At 35.5% G+C, this 20,068-nt stretch overlaps 3 protein-coding genes across 6 annotated transcripts; 2 read left to right on the forward strand and 1 right to left on the reverse strand.

Moving 5' to 3' along the window:
- Positions 1-4,089, forward strand: LOC109331555 (leucine--tRNA ligase, cytoplasmic-like). The gene is made up of 3 exons (XM_019566126.1): positions 1-111; positions 222-1,756; positions 2,175-4,089. Exons 1-3 carry the CDS (start codon positions 41-43, stop codon positions 3,896-3,898), a joined length of 3,330 nt encoding a protein of 1,109 aa, XP_019421671.1. The 5' UTR covers positions 1-40; the 3' UTR covers positions 3,899-4,089.
- On the forward strand, positions 6,741-12,924 carry LOC109332039. 4 transcript variants are annotated; one of them, XM_019566886.1, is made up of 11 exons: positions 6,741-6,967; positions 7,979-8,054; positions 8,219-8,329; positions 9,083-9,199; positions 9,667-10,005; positions 10,182-10,504; positions 11,070-11,169; positions 11,252-11,311; positions 11,421-11,507; positions 11,995-12,132; positions 12,373-12,924. In XM_019566886.1, the coding sequence occupies exons 1-11, from the start codon at positions 6,888-6,890 to the stop codon at positions 12,700-12,702; spliced, it is 1,761 nt and encodes a 586-aa protein (XP_019422431.1). In that variant the 5' UTR covers positions 6,741-6,887; the 3' UTR covers positions 12,703-12,924. The 4 variants fall into 4 exon arrangements, with proteins under 4 accessions (XP_019422431.1, XP_019422430.1, XP_019422428.1 ...); XM_019566885.1 differs by lacking the exon at positions 6,741-6,967 and adding an exon at positions 7,008-7,292 and having other exon boundaries at positions 7,979-8,059; positions 8,239-8,329; XM_019566883.1 differs by lacking the exon at positions 6,741-6,967 and adding an exon at positions 7,008-7,292.
- Positions 13,682-18,711, reverse strand: LOC109330673 (uncharacterized protein At1g04910-like). The gene is made up of 9 exons (XM_019564935.1): positions 17,987-18,711; positions 17,793-17,883; positions 16,807-16,883; positions 16,311-16,399; positions 16,017-16,206; positions 15,658-15,839; positions 15,213-15,315; positions 14,636-14,964; positions 13,682-14,365 (listed from the first exon to the last, which is right to left on the reverse strand). The coding sequence occupies exons 1-9, from the start codon at positions 18,248-18,250 to the stop codon at positions 14,086-14,088; spliced, it is 1,605 nt and encodes a 534-aa protein (XP_019420480.1). The 5' UTR covers positions 18,251-18,711; the 3' UTR covers positions 13,682-14,085.

Here is a 20,068-nt window from a genome sequence, read left to right on the forward strand (position 1 = left end):
ATCCTACTTTTGTTATTTTCTATGAGCTTGGTCCCTCTATATGTGGTTTTGTCGACTCAGTTGTCGCTTCAATCGTTCTATCATCTCTTTCCAAACTTCAGTGTCACTCAGGTAAATAACGATGCCCATTTTCAACTTTTCAACTCCCATTTCTCTTTAATTTCACACTCCACGAATCAGTTTCAGATCTGAAAATCATTTACTTTGTATTTTTTCTACAGTTTTCATCGTCACTCTACCGATATGGCTAGTGAAGGTGGAAAGAGTTTTGCTAGAAGAGATCGTTTAAGGGAAATTGAGTCCAAAGTTCAAACATGGTGGGAAGAAAAAGACATCTTTCGATCCGAACCGGGTGATAAACCACCTGAACCGGGGGAAAAGTTCTTTGGGAATTTCCCATTTCCTTATATGAACGGTTATTTGCATCTCGGGCATGCTTTTTCTCTCTCGAAACTTGAATTTGCTGCAGCTTTTCATAGATTAAGGGGTGCTAATGTGCTTCTCCCTTTTGCATTCCATTGCACTGGCATGCCAATCAAAGCCTCAGCTGATAAACTTGCCAGAGAGATTCAAAAATTCGGTAACCCACCCGTTTTCCCTGGCGAATCGGAAGAACAACCCGAAGAGAAGAAGGATGATAATTCAAGTAATGAGTCTGCTCCTGATAAATTCAAAGGGAAGAAATCTAAGGCTGCTGCTAAATCTGGTGGACAGGTTTATCAATGGGAAATTATGCGTAGTGTTGGTATATCTGATAGTGATATAGCGAAATTTCAGGATCCTTATGAGTGGCTGAAGTTTTTTCCTCCATTGGCTGTGGAGGACCTTAAGGCTTTCGGGTTGGGTTGTGATTGGAGAAGGTCTTTCATTACAACTGATTTGAACCCGTATTTTGATTCTTTTGTTGGGTGGCAAATGAGGAAATTGAAGTCTTTGGGGAAAGTTGTTAAAGATGTTAGGTATACAATTTTTTCACCATTGGATGGTCAGCCATGTGCCGATCACGATAGAGCGAGTGGTGAAGGAGTTTTGCCACAAGAGTATACTATTATAAAGATGGAATTGTTAAAGCCTTTCCCTGAGAAATTTAAGGTTTTGGAGGGAAAGAAGGTGTTCTTTGCTGCTGCGACGCTGAGACCTGAGACCATGTATGGCCAAACCAATGCGTGGGTGTTGCCTGATGGGAAGTACGGAGCCTTTGAAATAAATGAAACTGAGGTGTTTGTGATGGCGCACAGAGCAGCTCTTAACCTCACTTACCAGAACCATTCACGAGTCAGTGAGAAACCGTCATGTTTGCTTGAAGTCACTGGTCATGACTTGATTGGGCTTCCTTTGAAATCACCCCTTTCGTTAAATGAGGTTATTTATGCACTTCCGATGTTGTCCATCTTAATGGATAAAGGTACCGGGGTGGTTACGAGTGTACCTAGTGATGCTCCTGATGATTACATGGCCTTGCATGATTTGAAGTCAAAACCAGCATTTAGGGCGAAGTTTGGTGTGAAGGATGAATGGGTTTTGCCATTTGAGATTCTGCCTATTATTGATGTTCCACCGTTTGGAAATAAGTGTGCGGAAAGGGTTTGCTTGGATATGAAAATCAAAAGTCAGAATGAGAAAGAAAAGCTTGCAGAGGCTAAGAGGCAAACATATTTGAAGGGATTCACTGATGGAACAATGATTGTTGGGGAATATGCAGGGAGGAAAGTTCAGGAAGCTAAACCCTTGGTTAGGAGCAAGCTTTTGGAAACAGGTCAGCAAATTCTCCTACAATATTTTATAATTCTTTTATTCTTGTATATATCACAATTTATAACGTATTGTTCCCACTGCCTACCTAATAATCGTGTTGGAGGTTAAATTCTTTTACTATTACTAGAACAATCAAGCCTCAATCCCACTAGGTGAGGTCAGTAGATTAAACGCCGTAGCTGGGGATTCTAATACGCTTATTGCAAACATATGATTAGAGTTTAATTTAAATAGAGATTGAAGTATGCCAACATATATACAGTTGTAGTTTTGCATCAACAATTAATCAGAATTAATCTCGTTTTATAATATTGTAATTTATCTGAAAATGTAAATGTTTAATAAATTTTTACCTGTGTGACTGTATTTTCATTTTTCACTTCCCCCACCACCTAAATTTAATAGTTCCGCTGTTGCAGGTCAGGCTATTGTTTACAGCGAGCCAGAGAAGCGGGTAATGTCAAGATCTGGTGATGAGTGTGTTGTAGCTCTTACAGATCAGTGGTACATTACATATGGAGAATCAGAATGGAGGAAGTTAGCTGAGGAGTGCTTGTCTAGCATGAGCTTGTATTCTGATGAGACACGACATGGATTTGAGCATACTTTGAGCTGGTTGAACCAGTGGGCCTGCTCACGATCCTTTGGTCTTGGGACTCGCATTCCATGGGATGAGCAGTTTCTAGTTGAGTCTCTATCGGATTCTACTATTTACATGGCTTATTACACCATTGCACATCATTTACAGAACGGAGACATGTATGGACGTCAGGAGTCTGCGATTAAACCTCAACAATTGACTGATGATGTGTGGGACTATATTTTCTGTGATGGACCATACCCTACTTCAACTGATATCTCATCATCGATTTTAGACAAAATGAAGCAGGAGTTTGAGTATTGGTATCCATTCGATCTTCGAGTTTCTGGTAAGGATCTGATCCAAAACCATCTTACCTTTTCCATTTACAACCACACTGCAATTATGCCCAAGCATCACTGGCCTCGTGGGTTTAGATGCAATGGCCACATAATGCTCAATTCTGAGAAGATGTCCAAGTCTACCGGAAATTTCAGGACATTGCGTCAGGCAATTGAGGAGTTTTCTGCTGATGCTACGAGGTTCTCTTTGGCTGATGCTGGTGATGGTGTTGATGATGCAAATTTTGTCTTTGAGACGGCGAATGCTGCAATTCTTCGGCTTACCAAAGAGATTGCATGGTATGAAGAGATTCTGGCTGCAGAATCTTCAATGAGAACAGGCCCCCCATCTACATATGCTGATCGTGTGTTTGCCAACGAGATTAACATTGCTGTGAAAACAACTGAACAAAATTACTCCAACTACCTGTTCCGTGAAGCTCTTAAAACTGGTTTTTATGATCTTCAGGCGGCTAGGGATGAGTATAGATTCTCATGTGGAGTTGGAGGTTACAATCATGACTTGGTGTGGCGTTTTATGGATGCGCAGACACGTCTTCTAGCACCTATCTGTCCGCACTATGCAGAATTTATTTGGAGAGAGCTTTTGAAGAAAGATGGTTTTGTCGTGAACGCAGGCTGGCCTACAGCCGATTCTCCTGATCTTTCATTGAAGAGTGCTAATAAGTATCTGCAGGAGTCTATTGTTTTGATGAGGAAGTTGCTACAGAAGCAACTTTCTGGCTCAAAGAAAGGAAATAAGAAAGGTGCTCCAGTTCCATCAGTGAAGGTAACAAAAGGCTTGATTTATGTAAATGAACAGTTTGATGGTTGGAAAGCCGAATGCCTGAATATTCTCCGGAACAAATTTGACAAAGAAACTCGAACATTTGCTCCGGACTCGGAAATCGTGGAGGCTATAGAGAAAAACAGTTCTATAGGCAAAAATCCCTACAGGCCTTTCTTGAAGTATAGGAAGGATGAAGCTATTAAACTTGGGGCTGAAGCCCTGGATTTGAAATTGCCTTTTGGCGAAATTGATGTTCTTGCGGAAAACTTGGACTTGATCAAGAGACAACTAGGTCTAGATGATGTGGAAATCTTGTCTGCAGCAGATTCTGATTCCTTGGCTAGAGCTGGACCCTTAGCTTCTCTTCTAAATCAAAATCCTCCTTCCCCTGGACACCCTACTGCCATCTTTTTAACTCTAGCTGCTGAGTGAGATTCCGGAAGACCCAGTTTCTTGAAGTAGGTTACAGCTTTTCTTGTATAATGTCTATTTATATGTAAACATGATTGTCAGGATGAGTTACTGAACCAAGCATTTGTTCTTTATCTGATTTGAGGGTGAACTTTTCCTTATTTTGTCTTGTTTGTTGTTTCCAGTAAATTTAGGTGGTGCATTCATTCAGATCTCAGCCCTTTTCCCAGTAGCTGATTTCTTAGCTCTGGAATTTGGATGCATGTTTATGAAATGCATGTTATGACTACTCTAGGCGCTAGAAAAAAGTTATGAAGGAAAATTGTTATTCTTATAGTTGCACTGATTTTGCTATTGCTGCCTATTTGAAGAGCATTATGTGATATATAAAATTTATGCTTAACATTGTTTAGGACCATTGTCAAGTTTTATTTTAGCATCATTTGGTTATAACTAGAACAATCATTTTATGGAATCTGGCTCATTATTTGATTATCATTCCTTGGTTGTAGTGTGATTACCTAATATGTATATCCTGCTTTGTTGGTGGTTGGGAGAGGTTGAGTTTTTTTTTGTGAATAACTAAATATTTTGTTGGAGATTGCCGATGTTAAAAAGTCAGATTTGCTGATATCTTTCTTCCCTGTGCCTGAATGATAACCTTCTCAGGTTTTGATTTAGTTGTCACTTTAGCTACTTTATGGTTAGTTTGGGAGTTAGATTTTGGAGGCGAAGGAGAGTCATGAAATATACTTGCGAGATGACTCTCAAGCTTTCCTTTTCCCTTCCTTCCCCTCCAAAATCCAACTCTTAAGCAAATCCGTTTAAATCTTCATCCCATAGTTGTAAGTTTTCTGGATATAAAGACATTTGTATTTTTGTTAACTGTTCTTATGGTGACGAGTTATTTTATTAGTTGAGAGAATAGTCATCAATGCATAATTAAATATTTGATTAAATTGTATTTGTTTTCATGATGAGTGTATTCCTTAGTTTATTTCCATACTTTGACATGCAACTTTAATTTAAACTTGAAAGCTTTTGCCCAAGATTTATAGTCAAGAACTTGAAAGCATTTGTATTTTTTTATACAACTAAGGTATCCTTTCACCTTTTTGGGTAATGAACTAATTCCTTTTGTGGTACGTGGTTGTACTTCCCAATAAATATCGTTCACAGGAATCGAAATATTTGACCTTTTGGTTTAGCGGGATCATACATTACTAGACCAACATGTTGGTAAAAGCATTTTTATTAGTGGAGCAAGAATATCATATAATACTTCTGAACTTATGGAGGTTTTAATGTGAAGTAGTTTATATTATTTATTAGAGGAAATTACACTGACATCCCCTGAGTTTTAGTGAAATTACATAAACTACCTTTCACTTTTCTAAACTTTCACAAACCTCCCCTAGTTTTGTACTTTCATTACACTGACCACCCTTGTATAAAAAATAAGTGTAATCTTTTAAACAAAAAATGTGATAAATACAATTAAGTTAAACAAAACATCATATACTGTGTAGACAAGTCTAAATAATATACAAATCAATGTATCTTTATTATTTTTTTGTTACAAAATGCATCAACAATTATAAAAAATATTGTTTAAATCACTCTTATAATGTAGTGTAACGAACCAAAAATAATAAAGATAAATTGATTTGTATATTATTTAGACTTGTCTACACAGTATATGATGTTTTGTTTAACTTAATTGTATTTATCACATTTTTTGTTTAAAAAATTACACTTATTTATTATACAGGGGTGGTTAGTGTAATAAAAGTATAAAACTAGGAGAGGTTTGTGTAAGTTTAGAAAAGTGAGGAGTGATTTGTGTAATTTCACTAAAACTCGGGGTGTCAGTGTAATTTACTCTATTTATTTATTATGTATCAATTTTGTGGAAAACAGATTGAATGTGTTATGTTCATTTGCAGACTCTGGTGTATAACATGCATGTTCACCCAATGATGGATTGGGTTACGTAGGATTTGACTGAAGAGTTTATTTGGACACTAAACAATTGGACAACTTTCTTTCTTACACTAAAAAGTAGCATCTCCAAAACTACTTCGGTGTCACCTTGCAAATCAATATTGACCCGTTAAAGAAATATTTGGACTCTCTCTGTTAAGAGTTTGTTTCGGAGTTGGATTTTGGTGTGAAAAGAAAAAAATAGAAATTTTGAGAGTAATTTTACAAATATATTTCATAGCTCCAAAATTCTTCTATTTTAAAATTTAACTCCCAAACTAACTTTAAGAGAGTAAATGAGAATGAAGTGGACATTGTGGGAGCTGTTTGAGCATATGAGAATGAAGGCCGGTAGAGAAGTTTCATTGTTATCTGATCCTGAAGATTGAAAAAGCACAAGTATCTTGAATCAAAAGAAAAATCGATCATTAGAAATAACTTGTAAGTATGGGTGTTTCTAATATAAAAACATAAAGTAAATTTGAATTACTAAAATTAACTTTAAGTTAACTATATTTTCAATTTTTGAATATGATTAATTTTTTCTGGCCAGATTGGTTAGTAGATTTAAATATTAATGTAGAATTTTTTATAATTTAATAAACTTAAGATAAGAGAATATAACAAGTTATCAAATTTGTCTATAGATTTAAAAATGTGATAGTGACACGTCTTAAAGAGAAAACTCGTTACCGAACTCAATAAAGTTAAAAAAAATGCAAGAATTACTCTTTCAACGAAGAACCATATAATAAATTTTTTTATTCAAATTAATATATAAAGTTTGAATTTTGATCTCGTAGCAGAGAAGTGAAAGCGGGTTAAAATAGAACTGGAAACACAAACAATGGCGGGTGAATAAAACGGATTGCGTTTCAAAATAAAAGTCATAACTCATAACTCTCTTACCAATACTCACTGCATTTTCTGCTACCACTTACCAACTCCATCTTTCTTTGTGTGTGAAAGAGAGAGAGAAATGATGTTAAATTCTGATACCAGTACATGAATTAAATTTCATCATTCAATGCGCTCAACAACTCAATGCTTATCAAATTCAATTGTGCCCACAAATTTACCATTTCTTCTCATTCTCGCAGTCTTTCGGTAACTCTTCTTATTTATTTCCATTCACATTCTTAAATCATTTGAGGCCTACTCTATTTATTTATTTATTTATTTTCCTTAGCATTATAGATCTCTATATTTAACTAACTTTGTTGGTATTGTCATTTATGTAAAGTTCAAACTGGGTCATGGGTACTGTGTCGTAACTATACTAATGTTAATAGAAGAAGAAGGATTTGTAGAGCAGTTACGAATTAATGATGGGTGAGTTTCATCATCATGTATTTGGTGACGCAGATCATGCAGGTGGATATGGTGAAATTGAAGATTCTCGAGTCCGAATTAGGCATAAGCGCTCTAAGAGGTTTCGTCTTTTTGTTTTTTTAACTGAAACTCTCATGTTTCGTTTTGGTTGTTGTTGTTGTCAGTTTCTTGCATTGAGATAAATTACAGGATTACGTTCTGTTAGCTAAATGTTCATTAAAATTTACTTATTTTTGTTTTTTTATTTCAAAAATTAGTTAGTTAATTCTTTCCGTTGGTGTGCGACTTATTTGCGCTAGCTGAATTTCTTCTGTGAGAATGTAAATGTGTAAACTAGAGTGGACGATGTGCGGATGACATGGTCTTTCTTTGTCTTTGATCGGGATGAGACTAACCCTGAGCCGGCGAGGTGGTTGCCGCTTAGGTAAAGCCTTCTCATAGTGGTGATTTAAGGATTCTAACCCCTGGTCGCAGTCCACTGACCGTGACCAACCGCCATTGAGTAGTGGTCTAATGGATGATATGCTTTTTTTTTTGAAGTTGCTGTGGTTGAATATATTAGTGGAATAATAACAATTTGGAAAACTTGGTCAAGGATGCTTTCAAGAATAGATTAATGTTTGTTGCAAATGTCCATCTCGTTTCTTTAGACAAATTGCAGTCATGCATATGTTTTTAGATTACTTTCTTGTTTTATTAAATGTAGATCTCGTCTCTTTAAATTCATCTTTAGCTGCTTTGTTATGTGACACAGTGCATATGCTTTTCTGTGTCTGTACTTTTCAGTGCTTCTGACAGGAACCTGAAAATCTCAAGGGGTGGAGTTTTTCATGCTGTAGAGAAAGACCAAGATGAATCTCTTGTGAGTTGTGGGACTATAAAACAAATTTGATCTTTAACTTTTCAAGTCCTATCTTGTAATTCTCCTTTAAAAAATTAATTGCATTTTATGTGCACTGTGGATCCTGTGTTGTAACTTAGGGTGTGACTCAAGATATTTGACTGGTTTTGCCATGGCCTGATCAGGTATCACCACCTTCCGTGAGGGCTTCTAGGCTGCTTAGTCCTTTGCATGACAACCTCAGTTGTACAAACAATAGTTCTGTTTCAAGTCATAGAGCATCCTTGGAAAAAGATGTAAGCCATATTTGGATGTAATGGCTCTTATCTCTCATTTATGTTCGATGTGATAATGGAAATTTATTTCTGGATAGCAACATTGTTACTTTAACACTTCATTTGAACAACTTATTTTAACTCCACATGCTGAGATGACTATGAATGTTGCTGTAATTCTTAACTTTAACACTCCCCAATAAAATTGGTCGTGAAAAATGAGTTATTGCTTTTTTACTTTTGATTCATAACAGAAGTTCAATTGGAAAGTGAGGAAAAATAAAAAAGGTTTCAAATTACAGTAGAGGTATACCTTGAAGAGACCTCTTTAAAATGGGAAAATAATTGATTATATCATCTTTGAAGTTAGAACACAATGATACAGTTTCTTTTATAGAATCAATTTAGCAGATTCTCTTCATAGCGGAGAAAAAGAAAACTTATAAATTGCTTTATTGGGTGACCTGAGAAGCAATTCCTGAAATTTCCTTTGTCATAATTCAGATTCTCATAGGCATCATCAACTCAAGAAATCACAAGGATGTGGAATTTTAGAAAATAATCACTTGAAAATAGGCAAAGCTTTAGCAACTATATAGTTTTTCTTTTGGTGTGATACATCATTATTTTATCTCTGCCATGAAAAAACATGCTACTAGGCTTTAAATTCTAAAAAGACACTCTAGGATCTAGATGGTGTAGGTTCTTATTTTTCTGTAAAATGGCCATAGCTTAGTGTTTCACTGATGTTCTGAGCCATATACTGGTTTCCAGGTTGAGCAGCTACAGTCACGCTTACAACAGGAGAAGTCTATGCGTATGCTGCTCGAGAGGGCAATGGGCCGTGCCTCAAGTGCTTTATCTCCTGGACACAGGCACTTTGCTGCTCAGGTAATTTGACATTTGCAGGCTTGTTGCTCAGGCAATGACCTGTCCTCTTTTCACACTTTAAATTTGTTAAGATGCTAATAGACGTGTAAGGATATAAGCTGTTCTTAGGCATCCACCATACACCTTAAGTTTTCAGCTAAATATGGCTCTTGACTACTATCTTATGCAGTTTTTTCTATGCATAGTCTTGTGACAGAAGTTTGATCACATGGAATCACTTACCAAAAGTGTAAGTATGCAAAAACTGAACCTAACATAGAATAAGATATTCACAACTATGGATCGTTCAGTTTAGATGACCTGATTCTCATGTAAAGGATCTAGATTAGTGATATACATAAAGGGACTCTAATTGGATTGCAAACTTGGTTAGCATGTGTAATGCACAATGTAATATTTCTCATGTAAGCAATGGCAGCGCGTGCTTCTTGTGTGGAAATTAACTGTTCTTTTTTACCCCTTCTTAGACAAAAGACTTAATTGCTGAAATTGAGTTACTTGAAGAGGAGGTTACAAGCCGTGAGCAGCATGTGCTTTCCATGTACAGAAGTATTTTTGAACAGTGTATTAGCCGGCCACCTTCTGAACAAAACTCTGTTGTGGCTTCACCTGCTCATACAAGGCATGAATCCAGGAAGCATCCAAGTATAATTTCAAGTGCTTTCTGTTCATCAAAAAAATTCCCCTTGCGAGCTCTAATTTCTAATAATGACTTGAGGAATAGAATCTTTGGGTCAAGTCATGCTCCTTCATCCAGTGGCAAATGCAAAATTTATTTCGGAAAGACCTGTCCTGATTCTACCAAGGTAGAATATATTGCTACTGCTCTTATTTATTTATGTATATAGTTGTAGTTTCCTTTGGTTTTTCTATCAATGGAAATTATTTTATATATAATAGTATACATAAGATAGTAGTACTTGTACACTAAAGATGTTCTTCTGATGTTTGTCCTAACATTCTCACTTCAACCATATCTCAGGTTCGGGATAAGTTTTCAACGATGGAAAAAACTCCAGCATTGCGAACTTTAAAAGACCATCTATACCAGTGTCCAAGCAGGCTGTCTGAGGAGATGGTGAAGTGTATGGCCACTGTATATTGCTGGCTCCGTAGTGCAACCTCTGTAAATCCTGCAAACAGTAGGTCACCTTTATTGTCAAGGTCATCCACTAATGGTATACAGCCTCAACATGGTGTTGGAGAGGATCGAGACTGGTCTTGCAAATCAGCTGTGGAAATATCTTGGATATCTTCTCGCAAGCGTCATTCTTCTCATGCTTCTTATGCCATCAACAATTACAGGTTGGTTCTTCTACTATGATAATTTGAAATAACATGTTTAAAGTACAAGCACCGAAAATCAATTATTGGTGAGATGAATCCATATGGAATATTAAATCCATATCGAACCTTCAAATTATTTCATTGCTTGCAAAATTTATGGTACCGAATGTTGAGAAAGTCAAAAGCCTTAGAGAATTGATTTATGATACGAATGTTGAGAACTTGAGCAGGCCAAAAGCCTTAGAGAAAGTTGGTGTAACATTCTTTTAAGGAAAATATGACAGAATATTGCTGATATATTTTATCATTTGAGCCAAATATTAAAAGAGGCCATAGTAAGAAGAATCAATTATATGATGACCAAAGAAAGCTCCGAGAAGTGAGAAGCCATATAAAAAACCTTTTCTAAATTGCATTTCTGATAATTTGGCTGTTGACATAACACAATGGCGTCATTAAATCTAACCTCTAGGTGTGGGAGGATATTTCAGTCTTAGTTGTATAGGTACTTGTTATTCTGTTCAAGCTAGTGCTAAAGTTTTGAATTGTTGACTTGACATTTTCTTTATCTCTTTATCATCAGAGTTCTCGTCGAACAACTGGAAAGGGTGAATGTCAGCCAAATGGAATGTGATGGACAAATTGCCTTCTGGATCAATGTGCATAATGCTCTTGTGATGCATGTAATATCCACCTTCACATGACCAGTGATGATCTTGTTTTAATATTTTTCAGTAAATATAACTTTTCATCTGCTGTTGACAGGCATATTTAGCATATGGAATTCCCCAGAGCTCTCTCAGGAGGTTAGCCCTATTTCACAAGGTATTTCTCTTCTTTATTCAGCTATGTCTTGTTGTCATGATTCATCACTTAGTCATACACTTCTATTTAGTGCACAATATGAACTGATGAGTACAATTGTGTAGTGCAGGCTGCTTACAATGTTGGCGGTCATATCATAAGTGCAAATGCCATAGAACAGAAGATATTTTGCTTCCAGACACCCCGCATTGGACGGGTACTCACCTCACCCTCATGTAAAAATATGGACAACTCTAATCAGTTCAAAAAGTTCACTCCAAATATATTTTTTGTTTTGGTTTGCTGAGGGTACAACTTGCAAATTATTGACTCTTCCACTGATTTTTTAATAGGCAAACAATTTTTTTCTTTTATTGAATACACTTTTCAGAAGTTGAACCTGAGGGCTCTAACACTTAACAAATTATTGATTCTTCCCCTGATTTGCATCTGCTGCTTGCAATCGTATGCTGCTGTAGAAAGACAATTGTTATCAATTTAAATATGTGTCATCATTAACTGAAATGGTAGTGTGATGATTAAATAGTCAAGCAAACTTAAGTGTATAACTGTAGAAGACAGTAGAATGCAATTCTTTTTTGTGAGTATGATGTTTAGACCTTCACAGAATACCTAATTTTGATGCTAGGATAGTATCTCGTTCATCTAATTATTATTTCTATTTTTTGTTTTACCGAACACAGTGGCTTGAAAGCATTATGTCTGCTGCCCTGAGGAAGAAAAGTGAAGAAAGACAGCGCATTAGCTCAAAACTGCGCATTTCTGATTCTCAACCCCTTGTCTGCTTTGCCCTATGTATGGGAGCATTGTCAGATCCCGTGGTAACTTTTCTCTGGATTATGATTTTCCATGAAATTGCAGTTCATATATCATTGAGAAAATGTGACTTAGTTAGATAGAGCTTTACTCTTATTGCTGATGCATAGATGAAGCAAATATATGAAATGAATATGATAAATTCTAAAAGTTATATGGTATGGTATTTAAATTGTAATACCCCAACCCTCTGACACCCAGATTTTAAAGGGTTGATCAAGAATTTTGTTGTTACAATGTTGCAGCTAAAAGTTTATTCAGCGTCAAATATAAGGGATGAACTGAATGTTGCCATGAGAGAGTTTCTTCAAACAAATGTAGTTGTGAAGAAGTCAAGTAAAGTCTTTCTCCCAAAATTGGTGGAAAGATATTCTAGAGAAGCATCAATCAGCTTGGATGTTCTCCTTGGATGGGTTATGGAAAGTGTTGACAAGAAGCTGTGTGATTCAATACAGAAGTGTCTCGATCGTAGATCCAACAAAAAACCAACTCAGATCATTGAATGGCTGCCTTACAGTTCTAAGTTCAGGTACATTTTCTCAAAGGATCTAACAGACAAACCATGGTGGGTATGACATTAACCCACCATGGCTTGATGGAGCAAAGCTGGTTTGAGAAGTGTGGAAGTTAACCATAGGGGCTTAAGGAAAGTTATTGTACATTTTAACATAATGTGATTTAATTTGCTTGCCTTAAACAACATACTCTTTAATTGGAATCATCAACCCACCACTGCCTTTAATTGGATTGTGAAATGTATTACTAAAATAGTAGTATAAATAAATTACTCCATCGACTGCAAAGAGAAAATGACTCGACATAAAAAGTTGAAATTTAATGCATGTTTGGTAAGGCTTGATAATGGGAGCCTTTGAAAGTTTTGTCCCCTTGTTTGGCATGGACAAAAAAAGATTTTCTGTGCTCTTTTGATGGGGGTTTTGTCCATTTAAAGTCAAATTAAAAACCAAACACAAGACAACCTTTTTATATTGTCCCCATTTTTTAGTAGAAAAAGCACCATATATGTTATTTTAGGAAAAATCAAAGCACTTGAGTCGGATTACTTGTCCTAATATTAAGCATGTTAGTGCACACTTGTCTTGAAAATTGTGCTATTTTACCAACTCTCCACTTAAAATCACATTCAAAGTGTTTACATGTTCACACAATGATAACCATTATCACCCCATGATCGTGTTTATGAGTAGTTTCATCAATTATCTTCCAGTCTTATGTTCACATAATCATTAGACATTTATTTAGTAATTATTTATCTCCCAGTTGTATGGCACTATAGGCTGTGCTATATATGGAATTTCTCAATGTTGCCTTGTTTATAGATGTTTTAATTATCCAATGATAACTGGATGCTCTTAATTAGTCTATTTTTTATTTTTTGAAGTACAGTATCTTAACTTTGTTACCGTTTTAATAATGGATTTACTAAGTGTGTGCCTTATAAATGATTGATTAATGGATTTGTTTTCTGAAGTACAATATTTAGCTTTTCATTGTCACTCACATGTTAAGGAATCTATTAAAGGCAATACTTTTGTAAGAAAACTATCATACTTTTCAAGAATGATAAATACATCATTCTCAATGGGAGCATGAATCATGCAGATAGTTTACTCAAACAGAAAATGGGAGAAAAGGGGAAAAAAACTCAACCAGAAACAACCTGCGACTAAAAAAAGTTACATACAATCTACACCAAGCATGATATTAACATTTGCAACGCTTTGATGTGTCTAGGACCTAAAATGGGTCAGCCACCAGTGACATGGACCTCCTTGTGATTTTACAAAAAAGACAAATCAAGTTTGAAAAAACTAGGCATTGCTGTGACATTTCAATTTTCAATTCACGTTCTGATACCATTAACATTGTTAGAGTGACAATTCTTGTATTTTTTATCCACCCAATAACCTCATTTTTCAGATTTTCTGAAGTTACTTTTATAGTGTGCTGGTCCTTCTTCGGCTTCCGTTCACTCTGGATTCCGCTTTCACACTCAGTTCTACATCCATTATCGATCTCTGACATATACAAGAGTTCGGAAATTCATGAAATTCTCCTCGTCCTGGTCTCATCTCATCTGGTTCTCCCATGAATCCTTTTTGGGATGCCTTCACCTTTCTGGCGAAGGTATCCCACTCCATCTCATGCCTTCCCACGAATAAGGGGCTAAGCTTCTTTGCATTTGGTCTAATAGTTCTTTTGTGACCCATATATCTCCTATCATAAACAAGAAAGGTTCGTTTAATAGAAGCACATTAACAAAAACTAAAATGTTGTAAAACAGAATGCTGCTGTCAAGAAATGCAATTCAAGATTCAGGAGTAAATATCGCAAGTATGCAATATAATAGCCACATCTCAAAACAAACTAATCATAATCTGACTCTAGCTATTCCATTATGAGATTATGATGTTCCGAAACTACAAGTTTTTATAATGTACTAAATGAACAAAAGGAGGACATCAGAGTTAGTTGATATGTTCTCACCTTCGACCTGCAATAATCTTGGCCATGTTACCATTGTTGTTAGTGACAAATACATCACTTTCATCACAAACAATGTAGTCAATAGCAGCAAGGCGGGAAGAGAATGGAAGGAAAGGTTTCAACTCTTCCTCAGCAAGCATCTCCTTCGTATACATGTTCGGGAAAAGATTTTTGAGAGGCTGCATAGTCTCATCCCCGCCATATATTTCTCCTTTAGCAACATAGAGGTATGTGTCATTTGTAAAACCAAGTGCTCGCAGCATCAAACCCACTTCATGAGGGGTAAGGGGACATTTTCCACGCTTTCGCTCTCCATCAGGGCTCAAATCCTGTATTATCATGAGGTAACGGCTCATTCATTTCATATCAGCGCAGAAATAGGTAGCTTCAACTTTAAGTCTTATATGGCCAACTAGTTTGTACTTGGAAAGCATATTAGGCTACGGATTAGGAAACAGTGTAAGTTTTCAATGCCTTCTGAATTTCAGCATTTAGATTAAGAAAGGACAAAATGTCATTATCCTACTAATTGAACAAATAAATTTTATAATTAGAAATCAAAGGATTGCAAACTTACAGGCAATGTTGTCCACCTTTTTCTGATTTCACCAAGCTCGCGTCTCTCCTTTTCTCCCCCGCCAAAATAGCAACCTGAAAATGCTAGCATATCTGGCTCAAACCTGTCATAAATCAATTGTGGATGATGTTATGAGACCTGGAACTCTTCTAAGTCATTTATTCTATTTCCTATCCTTTAAGAAGATTTCATTAAATTTTTGCTATTATTATGTGCACCAGAAAGTTGAGTTTGATAGGTTCCCTTCTTAGCACCCCAAATACAAAAAAGAAATTGTCTGGTGTACGAGGCTCACACCTAATTGAATTTGAAAGGGTTCCCTTCTTAGCACCCCAAAGTAGAAGTAAATAAATACTTCCGGTCCAACATTTTTAAAGTGTTCAAACAATTACAACGTTATCAGAACTTTGTAACGAAGATGTAAAAAGGGAAACATCAAACAAACCTCAAATGGACTGCTATAAAATGCTGTGCCATCTTTTGCATTCTCATAACAAGTCTTTGACCAAGTTCTTGTATAGGATTTGTAAATCTCAAAGAATGATAATTAACACGACAGCGTAGTTTTTGTAGCTCGTCATCTAGGTTAATTGCAAGCCTATAGTCAAATTTTGTCAGTTGCACAACCTGGAAAATCACCCAAACTTTAGTCACTATAAACAAATTCTCAAAAACATTATACAAACTGACAACAACCAATTACTAATGTTCTTCATGACAGTCATTATGAATCAAAGTATCTTCGATGAAATAATTAAACAATTTCAAAAACTGTATCAATTGCAGCGAGTAAGGTGGCCGTACCTGCCGTCTCAACAGTATTGGTAAAACTTGATCAAGATAATATCCAGAGTCTGATTTCCTTGGGACACGCATTGTATATGGGGGTTTCTCCATTGACCGCATGAACTTATCAGGAACTCTTTTGACAATAGTAACATCTTTTGCAAGATAAGAAATGAACCAATCAACATCAAAAATATTGATAAAGTCACTGTATTCAAGCAAAAGTGTTTTGATTAGATGAACCACCATGAACTTCATTCTTATCAGCTATAATATGAATATAGTGAAGGCATGATAGGATATGAAGATTACCTGTCATCCTTCCAATAAGAATGATGATCCAACTCAGGTAGAACTAGTGTCGCATTAAGAATATGTGCAACAACAACAGCATCTGTTATCTGTATGTATGCAGGAAGGAGGTTTTCATTTCCTCATAAAGGATTCATTCATTTATTATTAAAAAAATATTTTAAGTTATCTTCGTGACTAGGAAAGAGAACCTAACCAAGTCTCGTATTCTCTAAAAACAATCGAATCGGAGTCAATTAAGAAAATGTCAGCCCACTGCATGAGCCTCCCATCTGGTAGGTCTAGGGAGGCGGGAAAATGCACTCAGCATTACCTATGCAAGCGGAGAAGTTATTTACAGGATTTGAACTTATGACTTAGAGGTCACAAGGCAGCTAGACTGCAGATCGTTTCTTTTTCATGCTTTTAATCAGTACAGGAGCAACTAAGACTGCACATCTTAAACAAAATTCTTATGATCAATATGTAGCATATTATAAACTTATGTCCGACTTACCCCAGTTCGTTGTTGATTCAGCCCCCCACTAGTTGCAATAAGCAAGTAGCCATTTGACATCCGTTCACTCACAGCAGCTACATTATCCAGATGCCAATATAGGAAAGCAACACGTGGAAAAGTTAGTACAACTTTGAGTCCAATCCAAAGGAGATAGTTTGTTTTGCAAACAAACAATTTAAATTATAAAATGGCCCTTCCATTTGTTCACAAGTCACATACAGCACCATACAGAAAACATCCTACAACCCATATTGTGTGATGCTAGTTTTTATTCACATACATAGCTTACAAAGAAACAGTATAAACTTTCGACGAAAATATCCCTTTCACTTGAAATCAATACATGCATGTTTAAAATACCAGGAGGACTGACACTATTAATGAATTTCAGCTAACTCTTTAGCAGTGCTTCAAGTGAGTAATCTGGAAGAATTTGATACCTATAAACAGCATGCCTTAAATGCTTTTGATATATAATGCAACAATCTTATGATTTTGTGGTAACAAAAGAAGAGTTACTAAACTGTGCGCTTAAATTTTCTAAAATACCATTGGCAGTTGATCATAGTTCAAAATTTGGGTACAAGAAAATAGTACACTTAAGTCATGAAACAAGATGCATTTGAATGGTATTGTGACTATTGTCAGCATGGAGTGTACAAGATGAATTATCAAGCATTTATTGACTCTTGATTTCACTCTAAATGCTTAAAACTTTATTAATTTTAACTAGCTGCCACTGAGATGATTAAACAACTCATCCCAGGTACCAAGCTTTTAAATTGCAGTAAGCAATTATAATTGTGGCTACAATGTGACAGTTTTGATAGTCACTGCATCGCAATCGTCTGCAATGCACGCAACATAACCACAAAAGCAATTTAAAACGATGTCAGCTACCATAATTACGAAAAAAGGAAGATTTAAAAAAAATACTGGGGTATGCCATTGTCCACAAAAGGAGGTAGATGAATGAAACTTACAAGGAAAATTGCGTCCCCTTTGACTGCACCCATAGTAATACTTAGAATATTGTGATTTCCATATATCAATCGGTGCACGATAACCCCCATCCTATAAAACAAGATTCACATTCAAAACTAGAACTTGAATAAACCAATAATAACAAAAAACAGTAATGTAATGCAGAGAATGAGAGAAAGATGAATATACATACAAGTCTGGAATAGAAAGTTGGATGAACCAATCGTTGAGAATACCATTCAAGATCAGAAGCCATGTGACCCGTAAGAAGCGAAATCAAACCCAACCCAAACAACATCAAACCACACACCACCGACCACGAGATCGGTTTCCTCTGTTGTCTACAACAAACCACATGATTCTGTTGCTTACTGTTAACGTTGTTGGGTTGTGTTATAAGAGCCAAGTTCATTGATAACAAGCTGAACCTGCACGCTTTTGCAACACCCACTCCCATTTCATTTGTTATTGTTTGGGTCACAAAAACAAACCACAATTCCTCATCAACATCATAATCTTTTCATTCTTTCAAAGTAGTTAGTTTTCCTTCAAAAATGTGCATAAGGAGAGAGAACGGTGCAGTGGAGGTAGTAAAGTAAAGAGGTATTGTAAAATTATTATAAAGGTGAGATTTTGAGATGAAAAATGTGAGAATCAATGAAGGTAAGTAATGTGGGTATGCATAGAATGTTGGGTTACAATGATCCCAGATTTTGTGGAAGAGAAAGAGAGAGAAACCCTAATTTAGGGTTTCTTATTGTTATGATGATTATGAGGAAACAGAATGGTGCAAACTGCAAAAGCAACAGAGAATTCTCCTTCCTTCAAAACAAAATTAATGATCAAAGTTTTTAAATTTCTGTGACTAATTAATTATTTCCCTCTTTTACGTTGTAACTTAACACTGCTCTTTTTAGATTCAGATTTACTAACATGAGAATATGAGATCTGAGGTTTTATTAGTTACTTTCCTTTCCCAGTGGTTTTTGAGTGGAAAATTAAAAACCAGACAAAATGGAATTTACTTTTTGTATAGATAAATACATAACATGAATGAATATGGAAGGTAGAAATATACTAATTTATTTCTCCCGGTTAAAAGGAGCACAGAATAACTGCCCCAATGCCGAGTCACGTGCTGACTCTGTCAGGAATGTTACAAATCTTCAAGCGTGAAACTGGAATATGAAGAAAACTACTAAAAAGTAATTATTTTGAAAAGTGTTGTATTTAATAAATTGAGTAGTATATGTTAGAATTAGAATAATGAATCTAACAGCATCCATATACTACTAGTTTACAAGGGAAGGGAAGAATTACAAATTCATAATGAATTATCCAATATCTTTACGTGCTTTTGGTTTTAGTTGAAAAAGACAACTTAACTCCGTATTAACTTTGTTGTATAAAAAAATCTGTTCCTTCTTTTTATCATTGTTATATATGATCTCCTTTGTCATAAATTTATGGCCTATACAGCCCTTGAAGTAAAAATTTCGTAGACTTTTTTCCAATGTGATTATTCTATAGGCAGCGATTAAAGATTAAATTTTTGTATGTATAATTGCACCTAAAAAAACACCTTCTTGGTTGAAAATTGCATTGCTAATAACTAGTATATGATGCACATAAACCTTTGCATGGCTTTCCCAGTGCTAGCAGTTGCTGTATTTGCAAAAAGAAGAAAAAAAGTATGGCTCTGTTTGTTATAAGGGTTATAATGCAGCAATGTATTTCATTTCATATTTGCATTAAAATATTTTTATTGGTGCAAGACAAGATTTGGTACAACAACATATCATTGTTTCAGCAAGGACAAACAAGGGTCCACTGTTTCAAATCATGATCTAAAAATCCATGATATATTTTCATTTTTGCGGGATAAGACTAGAGACAGTTTGGAATAGCAGATTTCACTTCCACGCCATTGAGTGCATGGACATTTCCACATTTGGGATGAAACAATTCATACTAAAGTTTTCAATACCTTCTAAAATTTCTATTTCATTTTTTTTAAATAGATAACCGGAAAGGATAATCCTGTTCTATTTTTAAGAAGAAGAAATATCTGGATTTAGACAATTTTCAACGTTAACATCACTACCACTATTTATATATAGGAAAAAGAAAGAGAAGAAATAAAACAAGCCATAGCATAGGAATGAAGGGTTTGTTCGTAGAGACAACAATGTGAAGTTTTTATCTCTACTATTTATATTTAGGATTTAATATGTATACACTGGTAGAGTAAGTGTTATTGTAGATGATGCGCTGA

The sequence above is a fragment of the Lupinus angustifolius genome, chromosome LG17 (genome assembly GCF_001865875.1).
Source record: "Lupinus angustifolius cultivar Tanjil chromosome LG17, LupAngTanjil_v1.0, whole genome shotgun sequence".
Taxonomy (NCBI): Eukaryota; Viridiplantae; Streptophyta; class Magnoliopsida; order Fabales; family Fabaceae; genus Lupinus; species Lupinus angustifolius.